The 21,292-nt window shown below is 38.9% G+C and overlaps 1 protein-coding gene across 6 annotated transcripts in view; it reads left to right on the forward strand.

Moving 5' to 3' along the window:
- The first annotated feature begins 465 nt into the window (after nucleotides 1-465).
- The window catches only part of EYA1 (EYA transcriptional coactivator and phosphatase 1), a 329,665-nt gene continuing 308,838 nt past the window's right edge, over nucleotides 466-21,292 (forward strand). For 2 of the 6 annotated variants that reach the window (XM_033934041.1, XM_033934043.1), the window contains exons 1-3: nucleotides 466-953; nucleotides 6,344-6,393; nucleotides 8,469-8,596. In XM_033934041.1, coding sequence (XP_033789932.1) covers nucleotides 8,473-8,596 — 124 coding nt within the window. In that variant the 5' untranslated portion in view covers nucleotides 466-953; nucleotides 6,344-6,393; nucleotides 8,469-8,472. Of the gene's footprint in view, nucleotides 954-5,226; nucleotides 5,239-6,343; nucleotides 6,394-8,468; nucleotides 8,597-21,292 lie in introns of those variants that run through there. The other 4 variants (XM_033934042.1, XM_033934044.1, XM_033934039.1 and 1 more) reach the window with 3 other exon arrangements.

Consider the following 21,292-nt stretch of genomic DNA (forward strand, 5'->3'; position numbering starts at 1 on the left):
TTGAAAGGAATTTATGTAAACTTTTCCCATGGGGATTTCATATTGTGAATCCCCCGCCCCTCCAACTTTTACAGATTGAGGGCAGCATAGTTAGGAATGCAAACACAGTCATATTGTAAGCAAGGTGCATTGCCAAATCTGTATATTCTAGCATTTCACATAGAAATAGAAAATATTGAATAGCTGGAGGATAGCGAATAGCTGGGGGTGGGGGAGGGAAGGGAGATACAGCAGGGCAATCTATAGCTGCACCCAGAAGAAATTAATGGGTAGCTGCTGCCAGTTGACAGAGTTCTTGAGCTGGGCTGTTCACACACAGCTGTTTATTCAGATACCAGGAGTTCGTTCATTTACATAATATTTTTTTCCTGAAGCGGCGAGGTCGATCCAAGCAGCACACTGCTACTCATTTCAATTGTTCTGCTTAAACCAATAAGGTTGGGACAAGAGAGAAAACTGTGGTTTGCCTTACACACACAAAAAAAAGCCCTGAGGCTACGTGGGCAGACCTACAAGACTGAGCAAACAAATAGGAGGGAAGACGAGTCGGCTCTGCCTTTGTCTGCGAACCTCTCTCCCGTTTTGGGCCCCGGTTTGCGGCACGTTGCCCAGAGCTGCAGCTCAGCAGCAGAGCGAGGGGGGAGCCGATGGTGACCGGTTTGGGGCTAGAGGCAGACTCCCCAGCGCCACTTCCTGGGAAAGCGCAGCGCGGCTGCTGCGGCGGCTGCGTTACGCCCGCAGACGCCCCCGCGTGAGCAGCTGCAGTCACGCAGACGCCCCCCCGCTCCTTCTCTGCCGTCCCCGAGTGAGAGTTTACGGCGGGGACGCAGCTCGGCACCGCTGCTCTGTCTCTGGTCCAGGAATACAACTATTTAAGGAATGATGGGTTGCTAACTCACAACTTGGAAGGGGAGTGCATAAGGCTGGTGGATTCAGCGGATATAAAGTTCCCTGTAAGTACAAAACTGTTTTCAGATTTGCGTGGGCTGAAGACAGCTGTCCTAGTGGGCACAGACTGGGGTAACAACAGCCCTCCCCCCTAGTCCCCCCCCACCACCACCACATCTTTCACCTGAATTATAGCCTACCATGCAATACTTCCCACATTTCTTTAACTTTACTTATCATGTTTATACGTATGTAACTATATTAATTATCTCAATCAAATTTCCAGGCGCTTTAGGTCGCTAACGTTTTAGGTTACACGTTTCAGTACAAGATCAAACAACTCAGAGGTAAAATCATTTGTGGTACTCAGGATTTTGTGCCTCTGATCTCATTTGCCGCTCTTTTCTTTACATCTTTCTAAGTCTAAGGAAGACGACCTGATTTTTCATTTAGGACAAGACTAAGGACGGGGTGAAGTTAACATAGGAGTAAACCAATGGAATTTAGAAAAGAAAAAAAAAATTATACTGAGGAAAAGAAAAACAACTCTGCTTCTATTTCAATTTTACAAACGCAAAGGGGGGTGGGGGGTGGGGGAGAACCACCATGCTGATCCCCAAAGGACAGCTTTTCAAGCAGAGTAAACATTGACAACTGGAAAGTATTTTTCTTTAAATTTTGACTTATAATCCTAAAGTTAACATTTCATTGACATGTCTGGTAATCTGATTTGATCACTTCAAACAAGAGATTAGAAGAAGAAATCACCTTTTCTATGCTGCCAAGAAATATTTCATTTCCTGGAGGGTGTACTTCATAAATCATAATTTATGAAAGGCTTTTAAAACAGGTATCAGAAAGTTGATCTGTGATGTACAAAAAACATGAATAACTCCTCAGGCTTCATAGCAGACGTAGTTAGAAAAAAATATACAATATATATATATATATATATATATATATATATATAGAAAAAAGAAAAAATATTTAAGTTCTTATAGCAAAAACATATTCGTGTTTGTATATAATTCCTATAAAAGAGAGGGAGGAAAATGTAACTGGTGTATGTTTTTGTCTTGGAGTTGCTCGTATTTCCTAAGTCCAAGCGAGCAACATTCAATGGGTAAAATTCTGTTCCCTGACAGGCAAAGGGGACTTAATTAAACCACTGCTCAGTTCTGGAGCGCTTAGCAAACTATCCTCACCCTCTGCAAAACCTCAGTGAGAGGACAGCAGCCCTCCGAGTTCATCACAGGCAAACCAATAAACAAGTTTGGGAAGGCAAAAATGGCACAGGATAGGGATTCTATGAAGTGCATGATAGCGAGCATATAAAAAAATCTGCTAAAAATGTTTCCACCTTAATACGTTTATTAAAAGTTCAAAACAAATGTTTCTTTTAAAATAATACCCTTACTTAAAATTCTGATTTGGGGCATTTACCAAATTGCTATGAAGATAAAAACACTTGTTTGGCTACATTAGCACTGAAAAGGGGTTATTTTGAGCAGCTTTGAAATGAGTTTGAATTTTACAGGGTTTTATTTTAATGCATTTGGCTTTTATCATGAAAATCTTTGCAGTTATATATGATTTTATATATGTATTAAAAAAAACCCAACAACTATCAGACAATTGTGCTATATAGATAAAACGACTAATAGCTTAGTAGCCAAACTTGAGAATACCCATGATACACAATTTATTACTTTATGAAGCAATTATAGGCAAGTGAAAATGAGGCTTATTTAAAATATTGAATATGTTGCTTCCAAGGAAGAATACTGTTTTTTGATAAATTCAAATTCAGATTATAAATTTGCCATGGCCTTTAAGGCTCCATTAGGCAGACTGGGTTGATCTGTGGTTCAGGAAAATCAGCTAGCATGCCGGCTCTATTTATTTGGATAAGTCTGGCATTTTCACTTTGAAAATTTCTTTTCAGCTGGATAAAAATGTTTTAAATTACAGTCATTTTGTAAAAATTGCTTCTAGTAAGCAAAAAAATAAGACGAAACCCCATAATTTGGACAAGTACTTTTATTTTATTTGCTCTGCGCTGCTGAGCCATAAGAAGCTCTTCCCATTTGCAGTTTACTTTTCACAGAACATTATTAACTTTTTTTTGGCCAGGCGCGTGATGTTCTGTCAGATGCTTTTGATTTGTAATTTAGCAAAAGTATAATAAACAGTGCAAGAGTCATGAATTTTCCTCTGGATCCTGAGCTCTGTGGTAGGGAAAATGTGAGAAAAGTGTACCTTTAAGTCTCGTTTGATCTCTCAAAGCAAGTTTGCCTTCTGGAAATAATTTCTGGGGTTGAAGAGCATGGAATTAGCAGATTTAATGTGGCTATTCAATGGATTGGTGGCGTACTATATCAGGTTTAGCAAAAGGAGAGAGAGACAAATTGAACATCAAGAATGCTTACATCTGTGAAGAATTATAAATTTATATTTTTAAGAGAACTTAACATGCCTCATTAACTAATCAGAATGTGATGTTTTGGGGTTGCATTATAAGCGTAGGTTAGTGCTCCTTTCATTATATATTGTGTTTTTAGCACTTAGAGATGCCATCTGTCTTCCAATCCAGACTATTTAAAATATTAGATTAATTGTGTCTAAAGGGAACTGACTGGACCAGTTGGCAAAAAAATAGAAATAATAATAATAATAAAAAAAATCATAGGTGTTCGAAGAAGTGTCCCCCCTCCCCCCCAGTGTAATCTTACTGAAAGAGACTGTGTGGTCAGAAGTACATATTCAAGATTCTTTTTTTTTAAAGGACAGTCATAGGGTGGATTTTGAGTATGAAGGCCGGTTCCGCAGATGCCTTTGCTTTTATGACAGCTGGAACAGTTCCTACCGTTTCTGTGACTAAATATAGTTTATGCAATATTATATACAGTACATTGCTAATACTTCCAGCACATAAAAAAAAAAGCTCAACAAGGAGAAAAAAAAGCATACTCCAGAATTTTTGTTCTTGTGGACTGTTAACAATATGTTTTCTTACCGCACTGTAATTTTGTACCACACATAAAAACCTACAGGCATGTGAAGTGTAGCATTTTGTACACTGTAACTAATTTCACTCACATCTGTGTCTAATTGTTGTCTCTTCGCATTCTTGGGAGTGGATTTATTTTTCCTGAGCCACTATGTGGATTCAGCTGACCAGCCTAAGTGAGGATTAGTTGTTTTAAAGTTATTTTGATTAAAGTCTCCTTTTTAAATATGGCAACACACAACACATGGTTTAAATAATTCCCGGGGCTCCAAGGAATAGCTGATAAAAAAGTGAAAACTTGGATGCACATTAGTAAATAACAACAGAGGTAAAGAGTGAGTGTTTATGTATCTATATAATAACTGACAGCAATTATCCATATACACCTATTTGCATCTGGATGATTATAAATGATATAAAGAGACAGGCATTACACATGTATACACACGCACACACACTCTCCTATACTTAGGGTCTAGTTAGTATATGTTTGCAGTATTTTTCTATGATAACAATAGCTTAATTTTAAATATAGGCCTATTTTAAATTAACTTGGCATCTTTAAATTGGAAATTTAAAATTTTGATTTTGATTTTTATATCTACACACACCCTGATAGGATTTTCATGTTAAGGTTAACTTGTCTCACATGTTTGTATGTTTCATTTCGCCAGCCACGTTTTTATGGAATTAAAATACTATTAAAGAACAAGACAATTGCCAAATCTAAAATCTAACGCTGACAATAATAGCGAGATTTAAAAAGAGAACACTATGTAGATAATAATTCCACTCCATCGAATATTCGAGAGAGCAAATTTGGTCCTTGCTTTTTAACCTCGATAAATAAAAAAGTGTCCAGGAGGCATATTACTCTTTCATAGATCAGCATTTTGATTTGTTTTTTTTCCAAAGGAAAATAATATCTGCTTTGATTTTCACAGACATGTAGCTCAGATTCTGTTCATAAGTGATGCGTTAAACAAGATATATTCAGAAATGGAAAAGTTAAAGGTAGCCTGTAGTTTCCAATCAAAGGCTGGTCAGTCCAAGTTTTCAAACGTTGCCTGTGACGTAATAGTTTTACAAAAAGTAAAGCTTCTGTTAGTAATTTCTGTGAAGGAATAAGTGAGATTTGCTCGGCTGATGGTACTTAAAATGCCTCTCTCTTGGGTTTGTTTTGGGATCGTCAAAGAAAAGTCAGTTCAGGTTGAATGGATCTGCACATCAAAGATTCTGAGAAGAGGCTTTCAAACAACATCTTCTCTCTGCCAGGGAAGTTTTTGTGCTTTCAAGCCAAAAGCCTCTCCTCACCTGCTGGCAAATGTGATTTCTACTAGGTATAAAGGAAAGACCGGTCTGCAGCAGAACACATTAAAAGCAGTGGTTTAATCCAATACACGTGACAGCGCCTTTAAAAGAATTTTAGTTCTACAAAAATGCTTGCAAGGCTTATCAGAATTGTGAATCTTAATCGTTTTTCTTCGTTAATAGGTCGACGTTTTCTGATTTCCTACTGTTGAAGTCCGGCCTTCTTTATGATTCTTAATTTCAAGATTAAGATGCGCTGCCTTAATTTCAAGATTAAGATCAGCGCTGCCTTATTTGACAATGCAGAATCTGGCGTGAAAAGTTGCACACGACGGAAATTAAACCGCCTTCCTTTCAGTAGAGCCGCGTCAGTATCTTTCACTGCATGGAATATATACCACACGGTGACATTAGTTGAAACTATCTGCGATACTTGTACAGTTGAAGCAAATTCCACCCCCCGCCACAAAATACTTCTCACCAAACAGTATCGTTAGAAGTTCTAGTTTAACCAAAAGCTAAAGCGTAAGTGTCCATATTTCAAGTCTATCATCCATCAAAACAAAAAAAACCCTGCCCAGGAGCTGACCTAGAGATTGCTAAGTGACAAAGGGTAAATGAAGACGAAAACCAACCTGATAGGGATAGAAAACTGTCAAGGGGGGGAGGAGGGAACCATATTTCAAGCAGTGATAAGAGAAGCTGAAAGATCGCTCTGAAGGTTCAGGGGATTTAAAGCCTGAGCTGCTTCTGTTGCACAGGGGCATTCTGTTAATAGCTACCTTTTTCCCAGGCACCTTGGTCTAACTACCTTAGCAGAGAAACTGTCTTACAAGTTCCTGGGAGGGGGAGGGGTAATCCAGTTTGCAGCTGTCATAGGCCACTGATGAATCACAATCCCCCTCATTTGGCTGCCTTTCCCCTGACAGGGGGAGGGGAGGGGAGACCTGCAGGAAGAAACAACAGTCTAGGCTTCAATTTAAAGTCAATATGCCTTTCACTGCTGCAGTGTCCTCTTCCTCCTTCATGTTTTTGTGTTTTATTTTCATTATGAGGCATGCTTTTTGGCTGAGCTGAAACTCAGCCACCGATGTAGAATAAAACTGCAGCTTTTTTTTTTTTCCTTCAACGCAGGTGCAGACAGTTTTAACCAGTTCAGATGTTGCTGTTTCTTCAACTTGTAGGTAAGGATCTAGTTGTTTTTGTTGTTGTGAATTGGACTGCTAGGAAACCCTTGGAAAGCCCCCTCCCCCCCTTTTTTTTTTTTTTTTACATTGTTGTATTCTTATAGCTGACTTTTCATTAATACACATTAAAAAAAAAATATTTGCACGTCATTCAACATTTACACTTACCAATGAATTCAAGTGTAGATGTTTTCCGGTTTAAGTATTTAGATCCGTTAGCCTTTTTTGATTATGACATTTTATGTTTCAAGACTTCGGTGCATTTAAAAAACTGAATAAGAAGTAAACATATGCAATCCTGTGCGTGCAAAAATTGGTCCAATAAAATCATTTTGGAAGGAAGTAATTAGATTGTTTCTTGCGGAGAAAACACTGATTAGGAATATTCATGGAATTATCACTTTCGTATACAGTGCAGTGCAATTAGTGTAAATAAATGAGTGCAGCCTTTTGGAGAGGCACAAACTTCACGCTGATAAAACCATAGAAAGCCCCCATGATAGCTTGTTTAGAAAAACAATGACAAAAAAAAAAAAAGGAATGCTGGCTGATCAGATCCCTTTAAGAGATAACCCAGGACCTTATAGCTTTATTCAGCAGCCTAAAATCCCAATTTACGTTTCCAATTTTGTAATTAGGGTTACAACAAATTCCCTTTTTTCTAACAGCTTTAATGCAATCAGGTGCTGATTCGTGAAAATGATGCCAAGCAGATCTGCTCTCTTATTTTGGGCTGTGATCAAGTTTAAATACAGATTATGACAGGATTCAAAAGCGGCCCGGCTCTTTGACAGCTGAGTCACACAGCACAACGCAAGGGCCCTCTCCTGCCTGTATAGATTCTCTGCATGTTGGCCTTATCCCTTTTCAATTGGGCACGCTTTATGTAAATCCACAAAGCAAACAAGTGAGCAGACATAATAATGTTTTAATGCTGCATTTGTTTCAACGGAAACGGAGGAACAATTAAGTAGTTTGCCAGAGTAAACACATGCATCAGGAATATCTCATGGCTTGTCACTGAACTGCAGGCTTCAACAATTGCTTCAAGAGTTTTATTTGGTTTGGAGACCCCTTTAAAACGCAATTAGATGGTAGATTGTGAGGAAGTAGTGGACTTATGCTTTGTTAAAAAAAACCAAAAAAGAACATACTTCTTAATGGGCAGATAGGGCTGTGCACAAGGAAATCTGTTGTAGAACAGAAATATTTACATCTTGCCGAGTTTCCCCACACACAGTTCAACAGCCCACGTTGTTTTTACATTCCCATTTTCCTGTTAGTTTAGCGCTGGTTATTGAACTTGTACTTTGGCACGCTTTTCTTTACCATCTATTCAGAGTTCAATAACATTTTATTAATTATTACAATAATTATCATACACAAAGGAATTTTCATCATTACTATAATAAAAGATACAGAACATATGTATGACAACAGCATCAAAAACAATATACCGGTACCACAAAATTGGCATCTAAAGAGAAAAAGCAGTATGGATGTGCACTAAAGATGAATACAATCCAGGACACATAAGAAATTAAACATCTAATATTGACAGTTGGATGTTATTTGGGTGTTAAGCTATATTGAATAAGTGTCCATTCAAAGTGAAAACATTTTCAGACTGTTGTCATTTTGCTGGTATTTATAAATGTAGAACGATGAAAAATTTGATCTGGACAATGTTTCTGTGGAGCTGTATTGATAAGCAGAAACAAGAAATTAGAGTAATTTAATTTGACCAGAGATGGCATCGACCATCATCAGATTCCCAAAAATGATCTGTAATTGCCCTTTCTCTGCATTTTTTGATTTATGGAGTTTGTTTTTGTTTAAGCACTTTATTTTGGCGAGTCTTGTAACCCATATAAAAGTTGTCATGCTATGAAAGTTTCTTAAATCTGAGAATCCTGGTTTCACACCTACTGTAGCAAGTACAGCAAAGAGCAGTTTTGTTTAGTGGGTTGGTTTTGGGGTTTTTTTTTGGAGGGGGGGTTTGTGGGGGAGGTTAAAGCAAGTGATGAATATGGATGTCCTAAGGCAGTAAAGCAACCACTTCTTTTCTTTAGGTATATGGAAATGCAGGATCTAGCCAGCCCGCACAGCCAACTCAGTGGTAGTAGTGAATCCCCCAGTGGTCCAAATCTTGATAACTCCCATATAAATAATAATTCCATGACACCAAATGGCACAGAAGGTGAGTAGTGTACTGTATTACATCGGGCATTGGTTATGTCAAATGGTATATAGTGGAAACATTACTGAAATTTTTCTTGTCTTAAATGTTCTTGCAGCTATTGGCTTATTTCTCTGCACTTAGGTGAAGGAAAACAATCAAATTCAATTGAAATGCAGAATAAAATAAAGCATTTTACTGCTATTTAGCCCAAGCCAAGGGGCCAGTTACTGTATATCTTTACATGCCCTATCCATCATCTCATAAAATGATTCCTCTATATATGATCTAAATATAAATTAAAGCACTTTTGGTATCTAGACTTTAGATAGAGGTTCTTTCTGATAATTTTTCTTTCTTTTTTTCTATTTATTTGTTTATTTTGCCACATAGGCATTCAGTTGACTGCTGCTCATATAAGGCAAGCGATAGGATTTCTTAAAGAAGGCTTAGTTAGCACTGAGTACACAAAGCTTCCTAGTAGTTACTATTATGATTCATGCACAGATGTAAAAATATATTTTATTTTATTAAAACTCTTGCCATACCGCAGTTCTGGAAAGGTCAGTTTACATGCGTATTTTTCTCATCCCTATTTTGACCACATAAGGGCCCATGACAGTTAAGTGGCTGATTAGAGTAGTGATATGTTTCTCACATAGCTCCACATGTCTGTCCCTGTAAGATCATGTTTAGCAGAGCATGTTAAAAAGCAAACAGTATTACTCTATACTTTATAAAACTGAAAACATCAATCGATTTTCTGCTGACATATTTTATAGTGAATGTCCAGAACCTATTATTGAAAGAAAAAAAAAAAAAAAAAAGAATACGCCATTGAAGTTTCATTTTATTTCCTTCATTGTACTTAGCAGATGGTTTTACCTAAAAGCTGGCACTGATTTACATCACAGAACAAATCAAACAATTCAATTCTTAAACCCTGCATAAGTGCAGCAATCCTACAGTGCTAAAACCCCACTCAATGTTTCATAAAAATAGCAGTGTTTCTCCAAAATATTCTAAAGATGAATTCTACAGCACTGTGTCCTTTACAGCTAGTATTCTTGTCTCGGAAAATATGGCTAACCTTCAGCCGAGGTAACTGTCCCAGACTATACCACTACACTATTAAAAGGAGGTATACCAAATAAAATTAACCATAACCATTACCTGAGGATAGCCAAAGATCATGTCCATTCAAAACCTGAGACCTGCAAGTTAAGGGGCCTGTGTGCCGAATTATTCACCTGAAAATGGAACAAGCTCTTTGACTCATCAGGCTCTTAAATATGTGTAACAAGAGAAAGGTACAGGAAGAATGGAATGGGACTTGATATAATGCCTTTCCGTGGTTACAATCAAAGGGGTTTAAATATTATATACAGGTTCATATGTATTTTGTGTCACTCTGAGATAATCAAGTGACTTGCCCACAGTCCCAAAGAGCTGTTGTGGGAAATGAACCCAGTTCCCCAGGCCACTGTACTAACCACTAGACCACTCCTCCACTATGTGCTCCGTTGATCAAAAAACAGTAGCTATTATTCAGTCAGAAGTTACACTATAGTTTTGCCATACAATGCAATTTTTTAAAAATATGTTAACTCATGATTGCTTTGTTAGTCTTTAGGGTGACGTTTTATTGACTGCTGCGAGCATTTGTGGTATGACTTTTTGGGTTTGCCCCATTAGAAGAAAAACAATAGAAAGCTTTTTGTATCGCTGAGATTTATAACATACCAGTTATAATATGCGTTTAAAATTTCTAGGGGCATTCACACTTCAAATTCCTCTTGTTTTTGCTAATTTTCAATAAACTTGACCACACCATGCTTGTGCTACTGAAAAATCACATTTCTTTGAATTATTTGTTCAGGCCTGCTCTTGGTATATTTTCCTTTCAGCCAATGGAAGCAGCAGCATAAATAGATGTAAATCAGGAGAGAAAAGAAAATAATCTGGATTGCAAAATGTTTTCATATGAGAGCATGATTGTAGGGGCAGATTGACTTCCTCCCACAACTCTAGGCAGATAGCATCTAACTCTTGTGCATCTCCAACATCAGCATATATAGATATCTGTCAGCAGCTGAGGGCTCTGTGTTGCTCAGTGTAGGTGGAAATGCCGCACTGCCCTTCAGGTTTTGTTTTTCAGTCTTTGTCACCTGGGTTACTGCCTTGAAAATGGAGGTGTCCCAAGGTGGGGAAGTAGAATGGTAGCTGGTATCACAAATAAACATTGTCTTATAAGGCCGCTCTCTGGGACACAGATTTCAAGCAACTATTCTTCTTATCTATGTCATACTTGGATTTTAGACGGCATTGGAAGACTTATTTGTTCTCTAGATTTCTGGGTAATTAATTTCTTCAGAGTTCTATTTGTGACTTAGGTTTAATCTTTTGTAAACCGCATAGATCCTTATGGTTATGCAGTCTATAAGTTGATTTTATGGTATGTTATGTTCCAAAAGATGGTGAAATGTAGTCATTCCAAAGAGATCACTTAATAAGAAGTACAACAGGTTTTGTGTTTTTTTCCATTCTTTCATTTATGACTGCCCTTCAGGTGACGGTATGATTCTGCTTAACATTGTATATTGGTTGCTAAGCTCAAGTACATAGGTTTGCATAGCGAAATAACACATATGCATTCAAAGTTGGTAAATATGACTACATACTGACCTCATTATTAGAGTGCATTTTTTAAAAATTGCATTGTTTTAAAAATTGATCTCTGAAATTTTATTATTTGAAATCTGTTAAAATATGGATACCCTTCGCCTCTTGAAAACCATTTAAAAACAAAACCAGTTTTATGAAATGAGTCATAGGGACTTATTCAATAAATATTATAACATAAAGACAGAATGGTGGTGGGGGGCAATTGAGGTCGGGGGAGGGTTGGAAATCTTTTTTTAACCACAAGGAACTTTATTTCATAAAGTGATTTGCACAAACTGTCTTTTTTTTGAAACATGGCTTGAACTTCTTTTGATCTTCACTGTTGCTTTTTCCCTGACTTATGATCTACGAGCTTAGGGTACATTTGATGAAGATGTAACTTACACCTGTAGCCGGCTCCCTTTTCTTCCCTTCAAAATGCTACAGAGTGCTGTGGGTTTGCTTATGTCTTGCCTGGGGACTAGCGTTCTTTCAGACACTCAGCATGGTGCGTGACACTGAATACTCCACGCTGATATATGTTTTAAAGATGAGCTCACTCTTTAAGTTTTCCACTCTAAGGACGTACATGTCTTAGTAAGTTAGGTCTTTGCAATGGAGTTGGTTAGGCACAATGCCATTCTCTTAAGTGCTATATTTGTTAAATAAAACACACACACACACAAAAACTAGTTTCAAACAAATGTTCTCTAATTTCTTTAATAATACAATTTCAGATATATTTTAGGTTGACATTACCTTGAAAATTAGGTCTGAACCTTCCATTTCATTAAGTATCTTATGTAAACCGAGTTGAGCTTTCATTTCTAAAAGATGACCTGGTATACAGTATAAATTTAAGGATTAGATTTGATTAGATTAGAAAAGAACATAGGCTGATTTCTGATGACTACTGATTACATTTCATAGATTTCACAAATGCTCTAACACCTGTAGTGCAAAATATAAATTACTTAAATATCTAGCATATTGAAGTCAGTCCTATGTTGTTACTATAATTTAAGACTAATAAAAACCAAAGCAAAACAAAAAAAGCCCCATAACTTTGAATTATTTTAGAAGAAAGGATAAGTGTAGACCTGGGCTCTGAATTCGAGGCTCATGCAGTCATAGGAAGATTTAATATTACATTTAGAATCTATTATTTGGTATTAATGTGATTATAGTAAATGCCTTTACTTACATCATATGAAATTTTGAAAGCTGGTATGATTTTCTCTGACAGTGTTAGAATAAATTATTTCAGAAAGCAGTATAAAAAAAACTGCATTATGTACACAATAGTGAACAGGGTACTTCAGTTGTCAGTAACTGGTACCACAGCATAGGTTTTTTTTTTTTTTTTTTTTAAATCTGTTCACTTATGAAAGTCAGCCTTCTGAATCTCAGCCTTCAATGAAGCTACTAACCCCCTGTTCTATTAAACTGCGCTAGCAGTTTGTAGCACAGAGGGCCTCACTGAATGGCCTGTGCTGCTTCCGATGCTCATTGGAACTCTTCAGCGCGGTTCACCGCACTAAAAACTGCTAGTGCAGTTTAATAGAAGAGGGGGTAAGTAGCACATTTAAAATAAACCAGAGAAAATATTTCTTCACTCAATGTGTGATTAAACTCTAGAATTCTTTGTCAGATAATGTGGTAAAAGCAGTTAGATTAGCAGGGTATAAAAAAGGTTAGATTAAAAAAAAAAAAAGCCCTTAAGCCATTATTAAGGTGGATATGTGAAAATCTCCTTCTTATTTCTAGGATAAGCAGCATAAAATGTGTTTTATTCTTTTGGGATCTTGCCAGGTACGTGTGACCTGGATTGACCACTGTTGGAAACAGGATACTGGACTTGGACCTATGTTCTGTCCCAGTATGGCAACACTTATGTTCTTATGTAATGTATATGATGCTGTGTACAGGAAAGAGCAAGAAGCAAAACATGCAGGAAAATTGATAAAAAATGATGCACTGAATTTTCATTTCTATTTTTGATAGAAAATGTTGAAAGCCTGAAGAAATTATTAAAAAAACAAAACACAAAACACAACCCTAAATTCCAGATTCTTAACAAATAACATTTAGGGCTCGTTTTACAAAAGTGTGCTAGCATTTTTAGAGCACGCACTGGATTAGCGTGCGTTAGCAGAAAAATTACCGCCCGCTTAAAAGGAGGCGGTAGCAGCTAGCGCGCATTGCATTTTAGTGCGCACTAAAATGGCTAGCAAATTGTATTTCTATAGTCTTACTTTCTTAAAGTCTATGCTATCTGTATTTCATAAGTAAATCTGCATATTGTGTTTCGCTGAATGTCCAGCTCTCTTGATTGTAAACCGCCTAGAAGTCGCAAGATTGTGGTGGTATAGAAGAATAAAGTTATTATTATTATTATTATTTGTAAAAGGAGCCCTTAAAGTAACTCCAGTTGTTGAACACCAATGTTCAAGGTTCAACTGCTGCAAATCATATAACAATTGAGCAGTTGACAAAATAATGTAAAATAGGGGAAGGTGAAGAAAAAGAGAAAAATCATGACAGAAAACTAGGTTACAAATAAACAATTTAAGGAGGGCATGGGATAAGTATATATTAACCAATAATGGCAGTTTGATTTCCTGATTAGATCAATATCTAATTTAGGCTATCATTTTAGAAGTTAATTTCTTTTTTTCCTTTCAGTTGGAAAACAATTTTATTGCAAGCATGCCATACCTGCTTTACCTTAAAAAATACTGTATACTCCTTGCATTGCTTAGGGCCTCTTCTATTAAACTTTGCTAGCAGTTTTCTAGTGCGGGGAGCCGCGCTGAATGGCCTGCATTGCTCCCGACGCTACTATGAGCGTCGGGAGCAGCGTGGGCCATTCAGCGCAGCTCTCTGCGCTATAAACTGCTAGTGCAGTTTAATAGAAGAGCGGGTTAATGTTTCAAAAGTTCATCCATAGCAGGCAATTATATGGAGGGAAAATAAATAAATAAGGTCAAGTAGAGAAAATTAATAAATAAGTCCAAGTAATACTGTTTAGATATTATGCCTATATTCTATTTATTTGTAGTTTATTCTTTAATATTTATATTCCGCCTTTAAACAAGGCATGGTTACTCACATGTATGTTTTAAAATCTTCAAGCAGCTTCCTTGCAGTTTCCCAGAGCTTTGGTGGGAAGCTGTGTTTGGGAAAGTGTCCCAAATATATAGTATAACAAGGAATGGGTTAGGTATTGTTTTTAATGGCATACTGTGTATGCCAATCAGATCCCCAAGTACATTTGTGACTATTTATAAAATTTACATGCTGTTTCTTTAAGCACTTTGAACATAAGGAACCAATTTTACATAACAATAATCCATTATTACCACTATCCAACAATATAGCCCTTCTGTCACAAGCCTAAGCTCTCTTTATCAGGGATAACAATACCTTTTAGCTTTTTTTGTTGTTGTTGTTTCCCAGAATACATACAGTTCAAATCCTGTTGTCCCTCCAGTAGTACCCTGATCCAAAACTTAGGCACAACACTGAGAATGCCATAACTCACCACTATATCTTTCAAATGACCTACTAGATAGGATAGCCGGAACCAGTGTTGCTTAGATGGCATTTCTTGTTCCAGTCTATACCAAGGATGATTCATTCACCAGATATTCTTACCTTTATCACAATACTCAGCAGGCTAGGTTCAGAATCCTAAATCTTGAATGTGTTGTCAATGGAGGGTAATGCAATGTTTTGAATTACCAGTGGCGTACCTAGGGGAGGCGGGGGGGGCGGGCCGCCCCGGGTACCAGCCCTAAGGGGGTGTTCCCGGCCTTGCCGTTCAGTCCCCCGCCACCCCCGAAGGACCGCTCGCCCCACTGACCTTCCTGCACCACCTGTGAAGCAGCCCGCAGCAGGATCGCGAAGTCAGCGTCAGCATCCCTGCGCTGCTTCCTGCGCCGCGATCCCGCCCCTCCTCTGACGTCAGAGGAGGGGCGGGACCGTGGCGCAGGAAGCAGCGCAGGGATCGCTGACGCTGACTTCGCGATCCTGCTGCGGCTGTTCATAGGTGGTGCGGGGAGGCCAGGGGGGCGAGCGGTCCTTCGGGGTGGGTCGGGGCATCAGGCCTTCAGGGTGGGGCGGGCGGGCAGGCAAGCAGGCTTTCAAGGGGGAGGGGGTGACAGGCAGGCAGGCAGGCAGGCCTTCAAGGGGGGACAGGCCTTCGGGGGGGGGGTGCAGACCTTCAAGGGGTGCAGGCCTTCAAGGGGGGCAGGCAGGCCTTCGGGGGGGGTGTAGGCCTTTGGGGGGGTGCAGACCTTCAAGGGGGTGCAGGCCTTCAAGGGGGGGAACAGGCCTTCAAGGGGGGAAAGGCAGGCAGGCCTTCAAGGGGGGGACAGGCCTACAAGGGGGGGGACAGGCCTTCAAGGGGGGGTGCAGGCCTTCAAGGGGGGGACAGGCCTACAAGGGGGGGACAGGCCTACAAGGGGGGGGGGACAGGCCTTCAAGGGGGGGTGCAGGCCTTCCAAGTTTCCAAGTTTCCAAGTTTAATAAGTATTTGATTGATCGCTTTATCAATTTCAAAGCGATTAACAAAAGTTTAAAATTACAATATGTAAAATTTACATAAAAACAAACAAACAAGACAAAACAAATTCATTACTGGACAAAATGGAAACAATAGGGTAAGGAAGGGGAGAAGTTACAATATATTTGAGTAAAGTAGAGAACAAGTAAGGGAAAAACACATGTTGGTGGGATAAAGGAAGAATAAAGAAAAAAAAAAAAAAAATTTATTATGAAATAAAAGAAAGACCGAAAAAATTTAAGTAATAAAGGCGTCATTAAATAAAAACGTTTTAAGATTACTTTTAAATTTATCCAAATTAGATTCTTCACGTAGATAGATAGGGAGAGAATTCCAAGTATGGGGAGCTGTAACTGAAAAGATGTATTGTCGACGTGTATTGATTATTTTTAATGAAGGAATTGTTAATAATCGCTGTTTATCTGATCTTAAAGTTCTGTTGGAAGAATAAGGAATTAGTAATTTATAAAGGAATGCAGGAAATTTTGATTGAAGAGATTTAAATGTAAGTAGGCAGAGCTTATAAATTATTCTATGGGCAACAGGGAGCCAATGGGCCTCCTTGAGGAGAGGAGTGATATGATCAAATTTTTTTGCATTAGTAATAAGTCTGATAGCAGTATTTTGTATTATCTGCAAACGCTTGATCTCCTTTTGAGCAATACCTTGAAACAGCGCATTGCAATAATCTAATTTGGATATAATGAAGGAATGAATAAGAATCTTTAAAGAAGTAGTGTCGAATAATTTAGAGATTGATCGTATTTGTCTGAGTCTGAAAAAAGATGATTTAATAACGCAATTGATGTGGTCATGAAAGGAAAGTTTATTGTCAAGAATGATTCCGAGAATTTTTGTTTTTGATACCACTTGTAACGGAGATCCAAGAATGGAAATTGGGGATATAAAGGTTGGATTGTCTTTCCAAGGAAAGAGTAATATATTTGATTTAGTTATGTTTAGTGCTAAACGATTCATGTTTAGCCACTGATGTACCTTTTCAAGTTTTGTATTGATCTGAGTTATATCGGAAAAATTAGTAGGGTCAATAGGATGTAAGAGTTGTATGTCATCGGCGTAGGCGAATGTAGTAAAGCCGATGGATTGACATAAAGTTAACAAGGGTGCCAGAAATATATTAAATAAAAGAGGGGATAGTATGGAACCTTGAGGGATGCCATGCTGAGAGGAGAAAATGTCGGAAGTCGAGTTATTAAAGGAGACTACAGAAGTTCGATTTGTGAAATAAGATTGGAACCAGGCTAATACTTGATCTGAAATACCTATTGATTGAAGTCTGTTTATTAATAATTCGTGGTCAATTGTATCAAAGGCCGCCGAGAGGTCTAAGGAAACTAAAAGAACTGACTGATGATGGTCCAAATAATAGTGAATGGAAGTTGTCATACCGATTAAAGAGTGCTCTGTGGAATGAAATTGTCTAAAGCCTGTCTGATTTGGATGAAGGATGTTAGTTTTTTCGATAAAGTCGGATATCTGATTGAATACAACCTTTTCAGTCATTTTAGCTAAAAATGGGATCTTAGCTATGGGTCGATAGTTTGTACAATCTCCAGCACTGTTTTTTTGATTTTTTAAGATGGGGTGAATAATTGAATGTTTCCAGTCACTTGGCACGATGCCTTGTGTTAAACTTTTGCTGACTAGAGTAAGTATTGGTGGACCGAAAATATGAAAGAAGCGTTTAAGTAGAAAAGGAGGTATAGATTCGGTCTTAGAGCCTTTTATATTAATGGAATTTATGATAGATTTTGATTCTGTAAGACTGGGAATGTTAAAGGAGGAGCATCTTCAAGGGGGGTGCAGGCCTTCAAGGGGGAGACAGGCCTTCAAGGGGGGGAAAGGCAGGCAGGCAGGCCTTAAAGGGGGGACAGGCCTACAAGGGGGGGACAGGCCTACAAGGGGGTGGGACAGGCCTTCAAGGGGGGGACAGGCCTTCGGGGGGGTGCAGACCTTCAAGGGAGTGCAGGCCTTCGGGGGGGGGGGTGCAGTCCTTCAAGGGGGTGCAGGCCTTCAAGGGGGGGAAAGGCAGGCAGGCAGGCCTTCAAGGGGGGGACAGGCCTACAAGGGGGGGGAGAAGCTACAAGGGGGTGGTACAAGCCTTCAAGTGGGGGACAGGCCTTCGGGGGGGGTGCAGACCTTCAAGGGAGTGCAGGCCTTCGAGGGGGGTGGTGCAGGCCTTCAAGGTGGGACAGGCAGACCTTTAAGGGGGGACAGGCCTTTGGGGGGGGACCATGATTTAGAAGTACACGGAGGGAAGGGGGTGTTCAAAGAGACATGCATATGCCAAACTTTGGGGGGGGAAGAAATAATGGGTCTGAAAATAGAGGAGAGGGAGAGAGATGATGGACCATGGGATTTAGGGAGGGAAGGAACAGAAAGGGAGAGAAATTGGACACAAGGGATGGTGTGGAGGAGGGATAGAGATACTGGATAGGAGGGTAATTAGGAAAAGAAACGGAGAGATGGTGGACTCTGGGATGGTGGGGAAGGAGGGAGAGATGCCGGATGAAAGGGTATTTAAGAAAAGTTGGATCTGTGGAGGGAGATGAAAAAAAGGAAAGATACCAGACTTCCTGGGAAGGGAAGGGAAATGGAAAGGGAGGACAGAGTTGGCAGATGGATGGTTAGCATGCAGAAAGAAGGAGACCCTGGCAAGCAAGTTATCAGAAGAAAACCAGAGCCTTGGACCAACAAGATTTGAAATATAACCAGACAACAAAAGGTAGAAAAATTAATTTTATTTTCTGTTTTGTGATTATAACATGTCAGATTTGAAATGTGTATCCTGCCAGAGCTGGTGTTGGACTGCAAACGTGAGCTAGGATTTAACAGAAAGAGGAAAAGTCCTTTTTGTTTCTTTATTTTATTTACACCACAGCGCCAGTGTGGTTAGGAGAAGCCAAAGGGGGTGAAAAAGCTATAAAACCCACCAGGAGTTTTGAAAAAAATCACCCAACTGGGCAGGAAAATCGAATTGAAAAACCAATTCAATAGGGCTGAATCGAATCAAAATTTTTTTTTCCTGTATCTGGCAGCATTAGTTTGCGCTACTGTCTTAGACTTTAGGACCTGGGATTGGGGAGAGATGGCATCCTCAGTACTTTATAATGCAAGTGAAACGAGGATTTGGTCAGACTTTTGAAGGGTCTGCAGAAAAAAAATATTGTATAGGCCGGGGACATGAGACAGCAGGAAATGGGAACTTTTCTTCCTTCTATTTTTGTGAATGGAAAGGCTGAGGATGTCAGAGAGGTCAGTTAAAATATGTGCTTTATAAGAAAATATAATAATGTGTTTTATAAAGTTTATAGCATAGCTGGCCTACCCAGTGAGGTGTTCCTAGTGGTGATGGTGGCAGCGTGTCAATGTGTTGAGAGGAAGAGGTGGTCTGGGAAATTCTGCTGAGCAAACTCCGGGCCCATTTCCACCCCCCAGTTAGTCCACTCCACTCAACTGATTCACACACTGAGTGGGTCTTTGGGTGTTGTTTTGGGATCTCTTCCAGTGGTTTATCTCCTTCTGGTCCAAGGAAGGAAACTTTGTTATCCTTAGCATTGACCTACAGAATATGTTTGTAACAGCGCTGCTTGTGTGGCATTAGGCTATGTAGTGATCGAAAGAAAAAAACAGACCTTTGCACATTTTTGCACTATATGGTGGGTGTATGAGGAGATTCACATTTCCTGCACAGCTAAGTCCATGTGAAGTTACCTTGTGCTGTATTTGACATCTAGCAAGGTCTCTGTTTGAAAGGAAAGATCTAAACTTAAAAATGAAGTGGCCAGAAGTTATGGTAAAAGCAGATAGTGTAGCTGGTTTTAAGAAAGATTTGGACAAATTCCTGGAGGAAAAGTCCATAATCTGTTATTAAGACATGGGGGAAGTGTCTGCTTGCCCTGGATCGGTAGCATGGAATGTTGCTACTCTTTGGGTTTTGACCAGGTATTAGTGTCCTGGATTGGCTACCATGAGAATGGGCTACTGGGCATGATGGACCATTGGTCTGACCCAGTTAGGCTATTCTTATGTTATGTTCTCATCTGTAGGGGCCTTTGTTTTCACTTCTTATTTTAATGTATTTTTTTTCTGGGAACTTATCAGTGTTTTTTATAATGGGAACAAAAATGGAAGAGAATTAATGTGTGTGGAATGGGGGGTAACTAATTTCTTCAGCTAAATAATTCAATCCACTTCAAACAGACATAGGAGAACTTGTGCACCATTCACACACCCTCCAACCAAAAACGTCAAAAGAAAAAAAACTGTTCGACAACCTCCTAGCCATTCGAGCTGCAACACTCGACCCCCAACTCTACAACCAATTGATATCAACCACAGACTGCAAAACCTTCAAAAAGAAATAAAAACCCTTCTATTCAAAAAACACATAAAACCGAACTAACACAATCAGAACTGTCCCAAGCATCACCTGCAACTACTCCATATGTACTTCTAATGTCATGACAATTTAGACATAATTTATGTTATGTTATGTTTGGAATAATGGTTACATATATGAGGTTCAATAAAAGAAAATTTTCACTGCCTGTTTCTATTCTGACCATTTATTCCATTTCATGGTTATTGCAAAAAAAAAAATAAAAAAATTTCTTACATGGGGGTGGGTGGGGGGTGTCAAAAAATGATGGGCCCCGGGTGCCACATACCCTAGGTACGCCACTGTGAATTACCTCCAATTTCCTCTTGGTCCTGCCTGGGAGACTTATAAATATTACAGTAATCTAACAAAGAAGCATCTAGCAGGGAGGAAATAGTCTGCAGACTAGCACTTGGTCGCTCTTCAATGAAGGCTCTCTACAAAGTATTCAAAGGCAAGGAGGTAATACTTCAAATGAAGATCAGACTTGTCCACACACTCATTTTCTCAGCGGTCATTTATGTATGCGAAAGCTGGACTCTATGGAAACAAGACAGAAAGAAGATTGACTCATTTGAGCTTTGGTGCTAGAGAAGGATTTTAGGCTTGCCGTGGACCACCAGAACTAACAAATCAATTCTGGAAGAGATCAAACTAGCTATGTCATTCAAATCCTAAATGATGAAATTACGACTGTCTTATTGTGGTCACACCATCTTCTTTCCTATTACAATTGTAGTTTACCCGTGCTTTCCATTTGTTTCAATATGTTTTGTAATGTTTTTGTCTTTTTTTTTTGTCTTAGTTATGTCTCCCCAATATTTTTAAAATTTTTATATTCCAGTTATGTACACTGCTTAGACAATTATTTTAAGCAGTATATAAAATTTTAATAAAACTTGAAACTTGAGAAGAGAGAGATCACTGGAGAAGGACATTATGTTTGAGAAGATCGAAGGAACTAGGCGAAGAGGGTGACCTGAAATCAGATGGCTGGACATGTTGAAAACAACCATGGGGATGATGCTGGAGGACCTTTCTGGACTAGCACAAAACTGATTTCTTTTTAGAACCGCAATTCATC

Source organism: Geotrypetes seraphini, chromosome 2 (assembly GCF_902459505.1).
Source record: "Geotrypetes seraphini chromosome 2, aGeoSer1.1, whole genome shotgun sequence".
NCBI classification, from domain to species: Eukaryota; Metazoa; Chordata; class Amphibia; order Gymnophiona; family Dermophiidae; genus Geotrypetes; species Geotrypetes seraphini.